At 37.5% G+C, this 15,619-nt stretch overlaps 1 protein-coding gene across 3 annotated transcripts in view; it reads right to left on the bottom strand.

Moving 5' to 3' along the window:
• LOC145720163 (protein FAM13A-like) overlaps positions 1-15,619 on the bottom strand; it is a 166,275-nt gene that overhangs the window by 37,913 nt on the left and 112,743 nt on the right. Inside the window, exon 5 of one of the 3 annotated variants that reach the window (XM_081812180.1) lies at positions 13,034-13,094. The exons of the other annotated variants lie outside the window; for them this stretch is intronic. Within the exon in view, the coding sequence (XP_081668306.1) occupies positions 13,034-13,094 (61 nt within the window). The remainder of the gene's footprint in view (positions 1-13,033; positions 13,095-15,619) is intronic. 3 annotated transcript variants of the gene reach the window in all.

Raw genomic sequence — 15,619 nt, 5'->3', positions numbered from 1 at the left:
GAGGGTCAGAGGGAGAAGCAGACTCCCTGCCGAGCAGGGAGCCCAATGAGGGACTCGATCCCGGGACTCCAGGATCATGACCTGAGCCGAAGGCAGTCGCTTAACCAACTGAGCCACCCAGGCGCCCAGGAGCAAACACTTCTTAACTCATTCTGTGAGACCAACATGACCTTATGTCAAAGCGAGACAAAGACTACTACAAGAAAACTATAGACCAAAACTCCTTATGAACAATGATGCAAAAATTCTCAACAAGGTAATATCATACAGAATTCAGCAGCATGTTAAAAGGGTTATATAGCATGACCACGTAGGATTTATTCCTGGAATGTACAGATGGTTCAACATACAGAATCCATCAATGTAATATGCCACATCCACAGAAAAAAGGAAAAATCCCAGATGATCATCTTGATTGATGCAGAAAAAACATCTACAAAATTCAACACCCTTTCATCATAAAAAACACTCAATAAGCTGGGAAAAAAGGAAAAATATCTTAATACAATAAAAGCCATATATGAAAAACCCATAGCAAACATCATATTCAATGGTGAAAAAAATGAAAGCTTTTCATTTAAGAGCAGGAACAAGGCAAGGATGCCTGCTTTCACCATTTTTATTCAACATAGTCTGGAAGTTCTAGCTAGAGCAATTAGAAATTAAAAGCATTCAAACTGGAAAGCAAGAAGTAAAATTATCTGTGTTTGCAGATATGATCTTAAGATCCCCAAAGGTTACACAAAAACCTGTTAGACCTAAAAAACAAATTAAGAAAGGTAGCAGGATACAAAGTCAACAGAAAAAAATCAATTGCATTTCTATAAACAATGAACTATCTGAAAAGGAAATCATAAAACTACTCCATTTGCAATAGCATCAAAAGGAATAAAATACTTAGGAATATATTTAACCAAGGAAGTGAAATACTTATACAATGAAAACTACAAAATGCTGGTGAAGGAAATTAAAAAACAAATAAATGGAAATATATTTAATGTTCATGGATTAGAAGACTTAATATCATTAAAAGGCGAATATTAGTCAAAGCAACCTACAGAGTCTCTGCAATCCCTATCAAAATTCCAACAGTATTTTTTTGCAGAAATAGAAAAGTCCATCCTAAAATTCGTATGGAATCTCAAGTGATCCCTAACAGCCAAAACAAACTCAATAAAGAAGAACAAAAATAGAAGACTTAACATTTACTGATTTCAACATTTACTACAAAGCTACAGTAATCAAAACAGTGAGGTGTTGGCATAAAGACAGACTAATGGAATACAATAGAGAGCCCAGAAGTGAACCTTTCCTTATATGGTCAAATGAGTTTTGACAAGGGTGTTAATACCACTGAATTCAAAATGGACTATCTTTCAACAAACAGTACTGCAAAAACTGGATATTCACATGCAAAAGAATGAAGTTAGCCTGTTACCTAACATCATATACAAAAATTAATTCAAAATGGACCAAGAATCTAAAACGATAAAACTCTTGTAAAAACACATAGAGCAAAAACTTCATGACAATGAATTTGGCAGTGATTTCTTGGCTATGATATGTAAGGCACAGGCAACAAAAGACAGACAAATTAGACTTCATGAGAATTTAAAAATTTTATGCATCATGACACTATCTACAGAATGGGAGAAAATATCTGTAAATCATATATTTAATAAGGAACTAATATCCAAATTATATTGAGAACTCCTAAATTTTAACAAATCTGATTTAAAAATTGGCAAAAGACACAAATAGACATTTCTCCAAAGAAGATATACAAATAGCCAAAAAGCATATGAAAAGATGCTCAGCAAGGCAAATCATTAGGGAAATGCAAATAAAAATGACAATGAGATATCTCACACCCATAAGAATGGCTACTATCATGGAACACTACATCAAAAACTAATGATGTATGGTGATTAACATAATAAAAAAACAAACAAACCCAGAAAACAAGTGTTGGTGAGGATGTAGAGAAACTGTTAACCCTTGTGCCCTGTTGGTGGGAATATAAAACACTATAGCAACTATGGGAAAAAAGTATGGCAATTCCTCAACAGATTAAAAATAGAATTACCTATTACCCACAAATTCCACTTCTGGACATATGCCCCAAAAAACTGAAAGCAAGGTCTGGAAGAGATATTTGTATACCCATGTTCATAAAAGAATTATTCACAACAGTTAAAATGTGGAAGCAATCCAACTATCAATGGATAAATAGATAAGCAAAATGTGGTATATACATACCATGGAAAATTATTCAGCCTTAAAAATGGAAGAAAATTCTGCAATATGCTACAACATGAATAAACATTGAGGGCATTATTTTATATAAAATAAGCCAGCCATAAAAAAACAAATACTGTATACTTCCACCTACATGAGGTACTTGGAGTAGTCAAAATCATAAAGACAAAGTATAATGTCAGTTGGCAGAGGTTAGGGCTGTGGTGAGGAGTTACTATTTAATGAGTATAGAGTTTCAGTTTTACAAGATGAAAAAAAGTTTTGGGGATGGATGTTGGTGATGGTTGCACAACAGTGTTAATGTATTTAGTATCACTGAATTGTTCACTTAAAAATGATGACGGTAAATTTTATGTTACATGTATTTTACCACAATAAAAAACATTCACAAAAAAAGGAAATTCATCTACCTCTACATTGCACATAAGACAACTGAGAACACTGACATCTGGTTATCATGACTCCTGAGTTATGACTGCTTAATGAAAGTCAGATAGCGATGAGGCAAGATAGATTTGCAATAATCATATTCACATTAACAACATGTTAAAGCTATGCATTATAGGGATCATGGCATTTAACAAAAATAAGATTGTTTATTCTTCAATAGAACTACCTTACTTTTTTTTTTTTTTTTAAGAGATTTTATTTATTTGAGAGAGAGAGAGCACTAGAGAGACAGAGCGAGCATGAGCCGGGGGCAGAGGGAGAGGGAGAAGCAGGCTCAATCTCAGGACCCTGGGATCAGGACCTGAGCTGAAGGCAGATGCTTAACCAACCAAGCCACCCAGGTGCCCCTAGAACTACCTTATTCTCTTTATTATATGAAGTCTAGATCTAAATTAAAAGCAAACTTCAAAAGAAATATTTTAAAAATAAGCCATATTTTAACTTCTTCTGTTAAATAAATTCAAAGTTTACCCCTAAGAGCTGATTTTACTTACCTACATGTTCTGAAGACACTTTCATGAACATTATGCCAAAAGTCTGATGTGGTATTTACTATAAAATTTTCAGTGTTGTGAATGTGTCTCATACTCAAGGGTCATGTGCTATGCACATCAGATGGGACAATGGTTGAAGACTATTGCTCAGTCTAAGCATTCTCCACAGGAGTGATATTGCCCCCAATGGGGACAAAATGGTTCCTAGAGTAGGTGAAAAAACTTACTCTTTTAAATATATAAAGTACAGATACATACAATACACACAGAGATATACAGCACATTCATGATGTTAAAATTTAATTGGGGGATGGGGGAGATGTGATTAGGGAAAGAAAAAATCTAAGAAGGCTCCTTAGGGAAACGATAATGAAAAAAAAAAAAGATTGAGAAACCTTCCTCTAGTCCCTCCTCCAGTAAGTTACTATAAAAGTTTAATACTGGCTTTGAATATGGGATCCACTTGGAGGTGAGTGAACAAATGCAGAGAAAAGTGGGACTCTTGGAGTAAAGGTCCAGGTGGAAGGGTCAAGGGAAGCATTTCAGATTCTGAGTTAGAAAATAAGGGTTCAGTACCTGGCTCCACCACTTAAAGTTGCCTAACTGAACCATCATTTCTTCCTTTATAAAATAGACATGCTGGTAATATTAATGTTGTAGGGATTTTCTGAGAATTAAATTTTTAAAAAGTTATGTGGAAATACTTTGCAAAAATATGGTGTCATAAAATAGTGGTTACCAGGGACTGGGGTGAGAGTAGGGGTTGCCTAAAACGGACACGGGCAACTGTTTGGAATGATGGAAATGGTCCATATCTTAACTGTGGTGGTGGTGATGAATTCTGTCAAGACACATAACACTACACTCAAATGGATGCATTCTACACTATGTAAATTGTGCCTCAAGAAATTCAACTTTAAAAAAAGTACCTTGCAAACTATAATCATACCAATGTTTTTTATTATGCAGAGTAAGATATTAGTTTTCACAGTAACACTGTTGGTTTACACTGAACTTGCAATTGACTAAAATTCTCTAGTCTTTTTTTGTAGGAATCTTACATGAATTGCTTAGATACTTTCAAATATCCAGATGTTTGACATCAAGTTACCCATCATTTGGGTGGATACATAATTTTTTTTTAAAAGATTTTATTTATTTATTTGACAGAGAGACACACAGCGAGAGAGGGAACACAAGCAGAGGGAGTGGGAGGAGAAGCAGGCTTCCCGCTGAGCAGGGAGCCCGACGTGGGGCTCGATCCCAGGACCCTGGGATCATGACCCAAGCCGAAGGCAGACGCCCAATGACTGAGCCACCCAGGTGCCCCGGTTTTTGAAAACTTTCTACTGGATAACTAGATATGTTTCAATTTATTTTAGATATACAGATACATGGTTTTAGCCACAATAGTGAAAAAATAATAACTGATTATTCTTAAGGATAGTTGATATTACACTACAAAAATATAAATTAGATAGAGGTTGATATACTTAAGAACATGAAAACTGGGGTATTGTTAAGCCAGGTCTTTCTGTTCCTGATTCCTCACTATAAATATCTGCTAATCTCCATTTATTTTTTTCACTTATGATAGAAAAAGAAACATTTTTGTAGTCTTCTTCAATATTTTATTTCTAACCTTCCTATTCAACATACTATTCTTCTCACCTTTGTTTCATTGACTACTTTTATATGCATAAAGTCTTCTGTCTTAATCTAAGTCATTAATAAAAGGCTTAAGTAGATAGTGATGAAATACTTCATTTGTAACCTCTCTTTGGGCTGTCATCATTTGATTCACCCACACCCGTAGAATCTGACTGTCCACCCAGGCCTGAACGTTCCTAATTGCATTATCACTAGATTACATTGCCCAATCTTGTCTACAGACGTTCTACGCAAATATTATGTCCTTAACTTATTACTATTTTGCAATTAAAAATGCTGACATGCTGGGACATTCCCCCATTATGTGGTTCTTTTCAAAAGAAAAAAAAACTATTACTGAAAGCAAATGCTGGAGGCCAAATTTAATAACCATTTTAAAAGGTGTAAAAGTTTCCCAATGTATATTGTCCTATCTATGAATCTACTGCAATTGACTTATACACTGATATGTTTGAATGAAAATTTAATGGAAATGAAAAGCTGGAAGATGTTTTTTAGAGATAACATTCAATAATAAAGCTCCTAATGTTTCTTGGAATTGAGGTGAGGCAGTGGAAACAAAAATTTCCAGAATTGTTTTTGTACCTGGCCCCACCCTTGGCAATGTTTCCTTCTTAAGAACTACTGATGTTGGTGTTTCCAGGTATTCAATTTATGTTATGTATGTCGGCTTCCATTCCCCCCCTTAATGCAGTTTATTAAGAGTGCCACTTACAATCTAGTCAATGAGTTAGTCATTTCTACTCGAAAGCACTAATAGAACATAAAATTTCCTAAATGAAAGTTCTAGACTATTACATCAAGAATTATCCAACCATGTGTATCTACAAATCAGTATTTTGGCTAAAATGGAAAATTGTACATGAATTGCTTAGATACTTTCAAATATCCAGATGTTTGACATCAAGTTACCCATCATTTGGGTGGATACATAATTTTTGAAAACTTTCTACTGGGTAACTAGATATGTTTCAATTTATTTTAGATATACAGATACATGGTTTCAGCCACAATAGTGAAAAAATAATAACTGATTATTCTTAAGGATAGTTGATATTACACTACAAAAATAAAAATTAGATAGAAGTTGATATACTTAAGAACATGAAGACTGGGGTATTGTTATTGTCATTTTTGGTAGTTCTCCAAAGACTTGCCATGCTATTTATTATAACTAAGTGTCTCTTTAAGTGTCTTCTAGAAAAACTGTCAATAGTATAGACCTGGGGTGCCTGGGTGGCTCAGTTGTTAAGCGTCTGCTTTTGGCTCAGGTCATGATCCCAGGGTCCTGGGATCGAGCCCCGCACTGGGCTCCCTGCTCGGCGGGAAGCCTGCTTCTCCCTCTCCCACCCCCCTGCTTGGGTTCCTGCTCTCACTGTGTCTCTCTCTCTGTCAAATAAATAAATAAAATCTTAAAAAAAAAATAGTATAGACCTAAGGAGAATACTGAGGTAAAGGTAAAGGGGTGAATGTGGTTTTTCTAAACAACTACCAGAATTAAAAGAGTATCAATGTCTCAAAGATAAACATTTATCTGAAAGGGTTACAATTAGAAAGGGTCTAACAGACTCTGGGTGAAGAGGAGTGCCCTGACTTAAAATCTGCCTCAAATTTTCCATGACTCCCATTTTTATACCAGGATGTGGCTGATGTTGAAGCAGCCGATTAACAGGGATGGGTTAATAACTCTATTAAAATCTTGTTCAACTCTAACACCCAGAAGCAGCCAGCGTATCTCTGGAGTTCCAGATAACCTGCATTAGAGCAAAAAGCTAAACCATGACAAGAAAGGGCACATGGAGTGGAGCGGGGTTCACGTACAGAGGTGTAAGCCCTTTGCTGGTTGCTCTGCGATGCTGCTGACTAGGAATGGTGTCAGGGCCAGAGTGACTGCCCCTGTGGTGCTTCTGTTGCTTATTACACTTGTCACCCGGGCCGCTCATTTGCAGCATCAGCACCTGAATGACACCTTGGATCTCCGCCATTTCTGTAACTCTACTTTTCTCAAGAAGTACAATGATACACTCTGGAGAGTGGGGACTACTGATGACTAGTGACTGAATAGCAGAGAAGGTGATTGTATATGCCCAACTTCTACCAACTTTAACAAAATGTAAGGATTTTGTAGAAACTCAACTTTAGGACAACCTCTCATTTTAAAGCATGAGGTGAAAAAAATCTCACTTTCCATTTAAAGACTTAATTTCAGGGCCTTACCTATAAGAAACTTTTCAAAGTCATTGTTCACTAAGTATCAGTCTTAGTCCCAGGCTTGCTTATGAATTTTATCCTGACCAAAAGCGATTAAGACCACACTGTTAGCAGTCTGAATGCCTCAAGTAATTTCTAGTGTTCTTCTCATCATTTTATCCTGGCTTTAGCATCTGATGATATAACAATACATTTTCAATCTCACAGCTTTTACTCAGGATGTTCTTTTTTCCCTGTAAAGACTTTCTTCTCCTTCTTCACTTAGTTAAGTCTAATTATCTTCCAAGGTTCAACGATGTTATGCCCCCCATCCCATCAGAAGTAACTGCTGCTTCTTTATTCTCACAGAATTCATTTATTTTTCTAGCATAGCATTTATTAGATTTTTTTTAAAGATTGTATTTATTTATTTATTAAGATTTTATTTATTTATTTGACAGAGACAGACACAGAGAGAGAGGGAACACAAGCAGGGGGAGTGGGAGAGGGAGAAGCAAGCCTCCCGCTGAGCAGGGAGCCCGATGCGGGGCTCTGTCCCAGGACCCTGGGATCACGACCGGAGCTGAAGGCAGATGCTTAATGACTGAGCCACCCAGGCACCCCAAGATTTTATTTACTTATTTGACAGAGAAAGAGAGAGAGACAGAGAGGGAACACAAGCAGGGGGAGTGGGAGAAGGAGAAGCAGGCTTCCCACAGAGCAGGGAGCCCAATGTGGGGCTCGATCCCAGGACCCCGGGATCCCGACCTGAGCCGAAGGCAGACACTTAACGACTGAGCCACCCAGGCACCCTAGATTCTGTTTTGTGTCATAATTTGCTGTGAAGATATTTCTCTCCATTACACTGTATCTTAAGGGCAGGGAGTCTAATTCATCTTAAATCTCCAGCAGAGCCTAATACTTACAAAAACTAAAAAAAAAAAAAAAAGCATATTCTTAGAAGCAGAACTTATCTTTCTAGTTCCTTTTCTTTTCTTTTTTTTTTTTAAAGATTTTATTTATTTGACAGAGAGAGACACAGCGAGAGAGGGAACACAAGCAGGGGGAGTGGGAGAGGGAGAAGCAGGCTCTCTGCTGAGCAGGGAGCCCGATGCGGGGCTCGATCCCAGGACCCTGGGATCATGACCTGAGCCGAAGGCAGACGTTTAACGACTGAGCCACCCAGGCGTCCCTCTAGTTCCTTTTCAATTGAACTAAAAAGTTACTTGCCACTTTCCATTATAAGATGAGTAAGTTCTAGGGATCTGAAGTACAGCACGATGATTATAAATAAAAATACTACATTATATGTTTGAAAGTTGCTAAGAGAATAGGTCTGAAGTGTTCTCAACACAAAAAAGAAATGATAATTATGTGACATGATGGAGGTGTTAGCTAATGCTATGGTGGTAATCTTTTTGCAATATCAAATCAATACACTGTACACCTTAAATTTATAATGTTATGTGCTAATTATATCTCAATGAAGCTGGGAAAAAATTCTTAGTGGCACCAAAAAATGTGAATTTTCTCTTTGTACATAAACAGACCATATGTTCATACTGTATAATATAAAATATAGCATGAAGAATATACTCAATGTTCTTACTGTTTATATCAGAATAAATAGTATATATGACACATTTCATCTCCAATGGGAAGAAATAGTCCCCAAATTAGCAAGTTACAGGCAAAATCACCCATCTTTGATCTAAGTAACCTTTGAGAAGGAACAACGGAAATGTTTCCAAATGAACTAAAAAAGCTTTGGCAAGGCTTTTGATGAAATCAATACCAAGAAACCCATGGTCTTCACCAAGAGTTCATCTTGCAATGTTCCTGAAAATAAAGGAAAACTTGGATTGTTCATTGCTATAGCATCAATCCATTTTCAGGTCTTAGTAAAGATGCATAACAGCAGTTACAAAAACAGTAAAAAAAAAAAAAATAAATAAAATAAAAAAAAATAAAAGACGATGTTACTCTTGTTTCTTTTCCCCCGTACCCTGTATAGATACATGAATTTTATTCTAAACCTTAGCCTAGTGAATACTACAGAAAAGTTTCTTCAAGTAGCAAACCTAACATAAATTTCAGCTCTCTGCCTTTTCTTTTTTTAACTGTGGTTAAGAAAAAAAGCAGGTAATGTAGAATTTACCATCTTAACCATTTTTAAGCGTATAATTCAGTAAAGTATATTCACATTGTTGTGAAACAGATATCCAAAAATTTTTCATCTTGCAAACTGAAACTCTATAGCCATTAAACAACTTCCCTTATCCTGCTCCCCCTAGGCCCTGGCAACCAACAATCTACTTTCTGTTTCAATGAATTTGACTACTTTTGATACTTCACATAAGCATAATCATACAGTATTTGTCTTATTGTGGATTTTTTAACTTAGCATAATGTCCTCCAGGTTCATCCATGTTGATGCAAATGACAGAACTCCTTTCTTCTTTAAGGCTGAATAAAATATTCCCTCGTGTGTGTGTGTGTGTGTGTGTGTGTGTGTGTGTGTATCACATTTTGTTTACCCATATATCCAATCAGTTGACGTTTTGTTGCTTCCATCATGGCTAATATGCCTTGCCTCTTTTTTATATGGAAGTGTTAAAGAGCAACAAAACATTTTAATTTAAAAAAAAATTTTGCAACAAAGTGTTTAAATGTCAAGACAAGAAAGAACGGAGTAAGAAAAATGAACAAATTCTAAAGTTAGCCTTTACCAAACCAAGGTGAGCCAAAATGTTCAGAAATAACAAACATTTTCTGTTTACTTCCAGAAAAATAAAACAATAAAATGTTAGACTTCCTGAATTTAGTTGGTCTGCCAATAACTAAGCCAAAGTGGGTCTTAAGAAAATCTAAAATAAGACAACTTAATTTGGACAACACATAATACCTTATAAGGTATTATATATTTCTGTATTCTTCAGCAGAAGGACATGTTGTCAATTTTCCAAAAAGGTAAATACTTTATCAGTAGCAAAAATGAAAATGGTTCATGAACTTATTTCTTTTATCTGTTCCTTTAAGGCAGCCCAGGGGAACACAGGAGAATGCTTCTGTCCAAGTAGAGTTAGAATACTTTTCTAAACACTAAATTGTCAGCTATCTATCCATAAATCCAACCATTCATCTGTCCACCAATTAATCAAAGTACCAGAGGCTAGGCAAACACTGGTACTTCTAGATGGTAAATCAGATTCTTTCCCAAAAGAAGTTTACAAGTGGCATCAGGGGGAGTAGACAGAAAAGATAAATGTTAACAGGCTTAAACAACTATACAAAAGATGACAGGGATACAAAATATATGTCTGTTCAAAATGTTAACTCCAAGAAAAGTAATTATTACTTGTTATTCCCACCACCACCATTTTCTACTTTTCTAGCTCTTACTTTCTTGATTATAATCCCATTGGGATATTACTCTGTCAGGTCAAATCAGTACAAGTCCAAGAAATTCCACAGTGCTTCTTTAACACCCCCTCACACATTTGTAACTTTCACAAAGATTTTCTTAAGATTGGATGTTACTCTTTGTATTTCCTCTCAGTTTCAGCTACAGCAGAGCACCAGATAAAAGACCCCTCATAACTTTAAAGTAAAATCAGAACATTTATATAATCTATCTGAAAACAGGCAATCTCCAAGTAATAAACAGCTGTGCCTTAAAAATTCACATTGTAACTCTCACAACCATAAACACTGATGAAAGAAATTGAAGGTGATACTAACAAATGGAAAGATACTCCATGCTCATGGATTGGAAGAATTAGTATTGTTACAGTATCCATACTATCCAAAGCAATCTATAGATTCAATGTAATCCCTATCAAAGTAGCAACAGCATTTTTTCACAGAACTACAATAAATGATACTAAAATTTGTATGGAACCATGAAAGACCTCAAATAGCCCAAACAATCCTGAGAAAGAACAAAGCTGGACCTATCACAATCCCACATTTCAAGATCTACTACAAAGCAGTAGTAGTAAGGTATCAGCACAAAAACAGATACGATAGATAAATGGAATAGACTAGAGAGCCCAGAAATAAACCCATGTTTATATGGTCAATTAATCTATGACAGAGGGGGCAAGAATATACAATTGGGGAAAAGACAGTCTCTTTAACAAATGGTGTTGGGAAAACTGGACAACAACATGCAAAAGAATGAAACTGAACTAATAACACCATATATAAAAATAAACTCAAAATGGATTAAAGACCTAAATGTGAGACCTGAAACCATAAAAATCCCAAAAGAGAACACAAGTAGTAATTTCTTGGACATAGGCCATAGCAACATTTTTCTAGATATGTCTCCTGAGGCAAAGGAAACAAAAGCAAAAATAAACTATTGGGACTACAGCAAAATAAAAAGTTTTTGCACAGCAAAGGAAACCATCACCAAAACAAAAAGGCAACCTACTGAATGGGAGAAGACATTTGCAAATGATGTATCTGATGAGGGGTTAAGATCCTAAATATATAAAGAATTTGTACAACTCGACACCAAAGCAACAAACAATCCAATTAAAATGGGGAGAAGACATGAATAGACATTTTTCCAAAGAAGATCTATAGATGGCCACCAGACACATGAAAAGATACTCATCATCACTTCTCATCAGGGAAATGCAAATCACAACTACAATGTGATATCACCTCACACCTGTCAGAATGGCTAAAATCAACAACACAAGAAACAACAGGTGTTGGCAAGGATGTGGAGAAAAAGGAACCCTTGTGCACTGTTGATGGGAATGCAAACAGGTGCAGCCACCATGGAAAACAGTATGGAGGTTCCTCAAAAAAATTAAAAATAGAAATACCGTATGATCCATTAATTCTACTACTGGGTATTTACCCAAAGAAAACAACAACACTAATTTGAAAAGATATATGCACCCCTATGTTTTTTGAATTATTTACAATAGCTAAAAAATGGAAACTTAAGTGTCCATCAATAGATGAATGGATAAAGATGTGACGTGTGTATGATATATATATATATATATAAATGGAAGATTAGGGCGCCTGGGTGGCTCAGTTGGTTAAGCGACTGCCTTCGGCTCAGGTCATGATCCTGGAGTCCCGGGATCGAGTCCCGGATCGGGCTCCCTGCTCAGCAGGGAGTCTGCTTCTCCCTCTGACCTTCCTCCCTCTCATGCTCTCTGTCTCTCATTCTCTCTCAAATAAATAAATAAAATCTTTAAAAAAAAAAAATAAAAGGATGACATCTTGCCATATGAGACAACAGGAATGGACCTAGAAGGTATAATACTAAGTGAAATCCAGTCTGAGAAAGACAAATACCATATGATTCCACTTATATGTGGAATCTAAAAAAAAAAAACAAAAACAAATGAGTAAACAAACAAAAAAACAGAATCAGACACATAAATATAGAGAACAAACTGATGGTTGCAAGAGGGAAGGATAGGCAAAATGGGTGAAGGGAAGTGGGGGATGCAGGCTTCCAGTTTTAGAATAAAATCAGGGGAATAAAAGGTACAGCATGGGGAATATGGTCAATGACATTATAATAGTATGGTAACAGACGATACACACTTGTGGTAAGCACAGCATAACTTATAAACTTATTGAATCACTATGCTGTACACCTGAAACTAATGTAACATTGTGTGTCAACTATACTTAAAAAATAAAAAAGGTTCACATTTTAGGTTAGCCACCTAGACTATAGAACATATTCTCTCATTTCAAAAAAAGCAGCAAGCATGGTGTTTAGGTTCTTATGTCACACTCCAAAAAATCAGTTTAACATATAAATTAGAAGACTTACATTCTTCACAACACAAATGAGACTAGGAGAGCAAGTGAAGCATATTATATTATGTTAAAAAATATTTTTGTGTATTTGTTCAGAAACTGGAAAAAAGTAACAAAGAGAATGATACACGGAAGAAGTAGAAAAGGAATACTTATTGAGTACTTACTATGTAGTGGACACTGCTAAACATTTTGAATCCATAATCTGATTTAATCCTTACAACAGTCCTAGGAGGAAGATGCTGGTATAAACTACTGTTTTGTTAGAGATAAAGCAACATTATGCAAAATGAAAAAACAAGATGCTAGAGACCACATACGGTGTGATTCTATTTGTATGGAATGCCAAGAAAGGAAAATTTAGAGAGACAGACAGTAGATTAGAGGCTTCCTGCAGACTGAGTCAACTGTAAAGGGAGCTTGAGGGGTCTCACAGGAATAAAAATGTTCCAAAACTGATTTGTGATGTTTATATCATTCAGCAAATTTACTAAAGTCATTGTATACTTGAAATGGGAGAATCTTAGAATATGTAAAAATATACCCCAATAATAAAGCTGTTACAAAAAAAAAAAAAAAAGATGGAGAAACACAGGCCTAGAATTTAAGGAATTTACCCAAGGTCACTGTGTTACTTTCCTATTGTTGCTATAACAAATTACTGAACTTAGTGGTTTAAAACAATACAAATTATTATCTTACAGTTCTGGAGGCCAAAAGTCCAAAATGGGTCTTGCAGGGTTAAAATCAAGGTGTTGGCAGGGCTGCATTCCTTCCTGGGGGGAGAATGATTCTTTGCCTTTCTAGCTTCTAGAGGCTTCTTCTTAAATCATTCTGACCTCTCCTTCCATCATTGCATCTCCTTCTCTGACCCTCCTGCCTCCCTCTTATAAGGTCCCTTGTGACTACACTGAGTCTAAATGGATGATCTCATCTCAAAATCTTTCTCTTAATCATGTCCGCAACATCTCTTCTACCATAGAAAGTAACATATTCACAGGTTCCAGGGATTAGGATATGGACATCTTTGGGGGTTATTCTGTCCCACTGCAGGCACTTCTCTAGGCAGATTTAAAACCAAATCCAAGGCCAGGCAGTCTGAGCACCTGTTTGCATAAGCACTACATTACTATCCACTCCTGCCCCACAGTAAGAAAGCACTGGGACAGTTCTGAAAATGTCTTCTCCAAATAAACTGGACACTCAGAAAGAAAAGATTCTGGGGTCTCCCTTCTTTTTTAATTCAATTAGCCAACATATAGTACATCATTAGTTTCAGATGTAGAATTCAATAATTCACCAGTTGCATATAACACCCAGTGCTCATCACATCACGTGGATTCTAGGGTCTTAAAAGCAACTTGCATTCTCCAGAGTTCTAGGGGCAGCCATCTCAGATTTAAAGTGGTTGGCAAGGAGGAGGAACAAGATGGTGGAAAAGGAGGAGACCTAAATTTTGTCTGGTCCCAGGAATTCAGCTAAATAGGAATCAAACCATTCTGAACACCTACGAACTCAACAGGAGATCGAAGAAAAGAATAGGAGCAACTCTCTGAACAGAAAAGCGACCGCTTTCTGGAAGGTAGGATGTGCGGAGAAGTGAATCCGAGGTGATATTCGGGAAGATAGACTGCTGGGGGAGGAAGCCTCCATCAGCCGATACCAGCAAGTGATAGAGCAGCTGAGCACAAAATCCGAACTTGTAGAAGTCTGCTCTGCTGAGGGACATCACTCCAGTGGCTAAGCGGGGGGTGGAACCCTCGCTGGGACAGTGGGGTCTCAGGACCTCAGGGTCACAGAAAGACTGGGGGTGCCTGAGTGTAGCAGAGCTCCCAGGGATCGGAGCAGGGAAGCCGGCTGCAGAGACAGAGCCAAGGAGTGGGCTCTGAGTTTGGGGTTGCCATAAACTGTGATCCGTGGCACAGTCGGGCCACTGCTCTTCCAGCAGGGACCCAACAAGTGGCAGATCCGGGGAGACTCCCCTTCCTCCCCCGGGAGGAGCAGCGCAGGAATGCACTGCAGGGATCTGCTGGGTTTGGAGACTCCACATGGGGTCGTGTGCCACACAACCAGGTGCCGGTCACAGGCCGGGTGAGCACGGAGTGTGGCCGAAGACCAGGGAGATGGGAGTGATTGACTGCTTTTCTCTGGGGGCTCACTGAGGAGTGGGGCCCCGAGTTCTCGGCTCCTCTGGGGCGGAGTTTGGGAGGCTGCCATTTTCACTCTCATCCTCCAAAGCTGTACGGAAAGCTTGCAGGGAACAAAAGCTTCCAAGAACAAACCCAAGCACATTACTTAGCCTGGACAGGCAAGGGCGGGGCAATTCCACTTCCAGCAAAGACATTTGAGAACCACCTCAACAGGCCCCCTCCCCCAGAAGATCAGGAATAACAGACAGCCAAGACCAATTTACCGATCAATGAGAACGGCAGAACTCCAGCACTAGGGGAATACTGCACATAGAATTCAGGGCTTTTTCCTCCTGATTCTTTAGTCTTTCAAAGTTAATTTAAAAATTTTTTTTTTTTTAATTTATCCTTTTTCCTTTTTCAACCAACATCTCATCAATCCTTTTTAAAAAAATCTTTTTTAGAGGCGCCTGGGTGGCTCAGTCGTTAAGTGTCTGCCTTTGGCTCAGGTCATGATCCCAGGGTCCTGGGATCAAGCCCCACATCGGGCTCCCTGCTCGGCGGGAAGCCTGCTTCTCCCTCCTCCATTCCCCCTGCTTGTGTTCCCTCTCTCGCTGTCTCTCT

Source organism: Leptonychotes weddellii, chromosome 2 (assembly GCF_054177405.1).
Source record: "Leptonychotes weddellii isolate Sample4059 chromosome 2, ASM5417740v2, whole genome shotgun sequence".
NCBI classification, from domain to species: domain Eukaryota; kingdom Metazoa; phylum Chordata; class Mammalia; order Carnivora; family Phocidae; genus Leptonychotes; species Leptonychotes weddellii.
The sequence above is the reverse complement of the archived record's forward strand: the minus strand, read 5'-3'. Positions and strand labels throughout refer to the sequence as shown.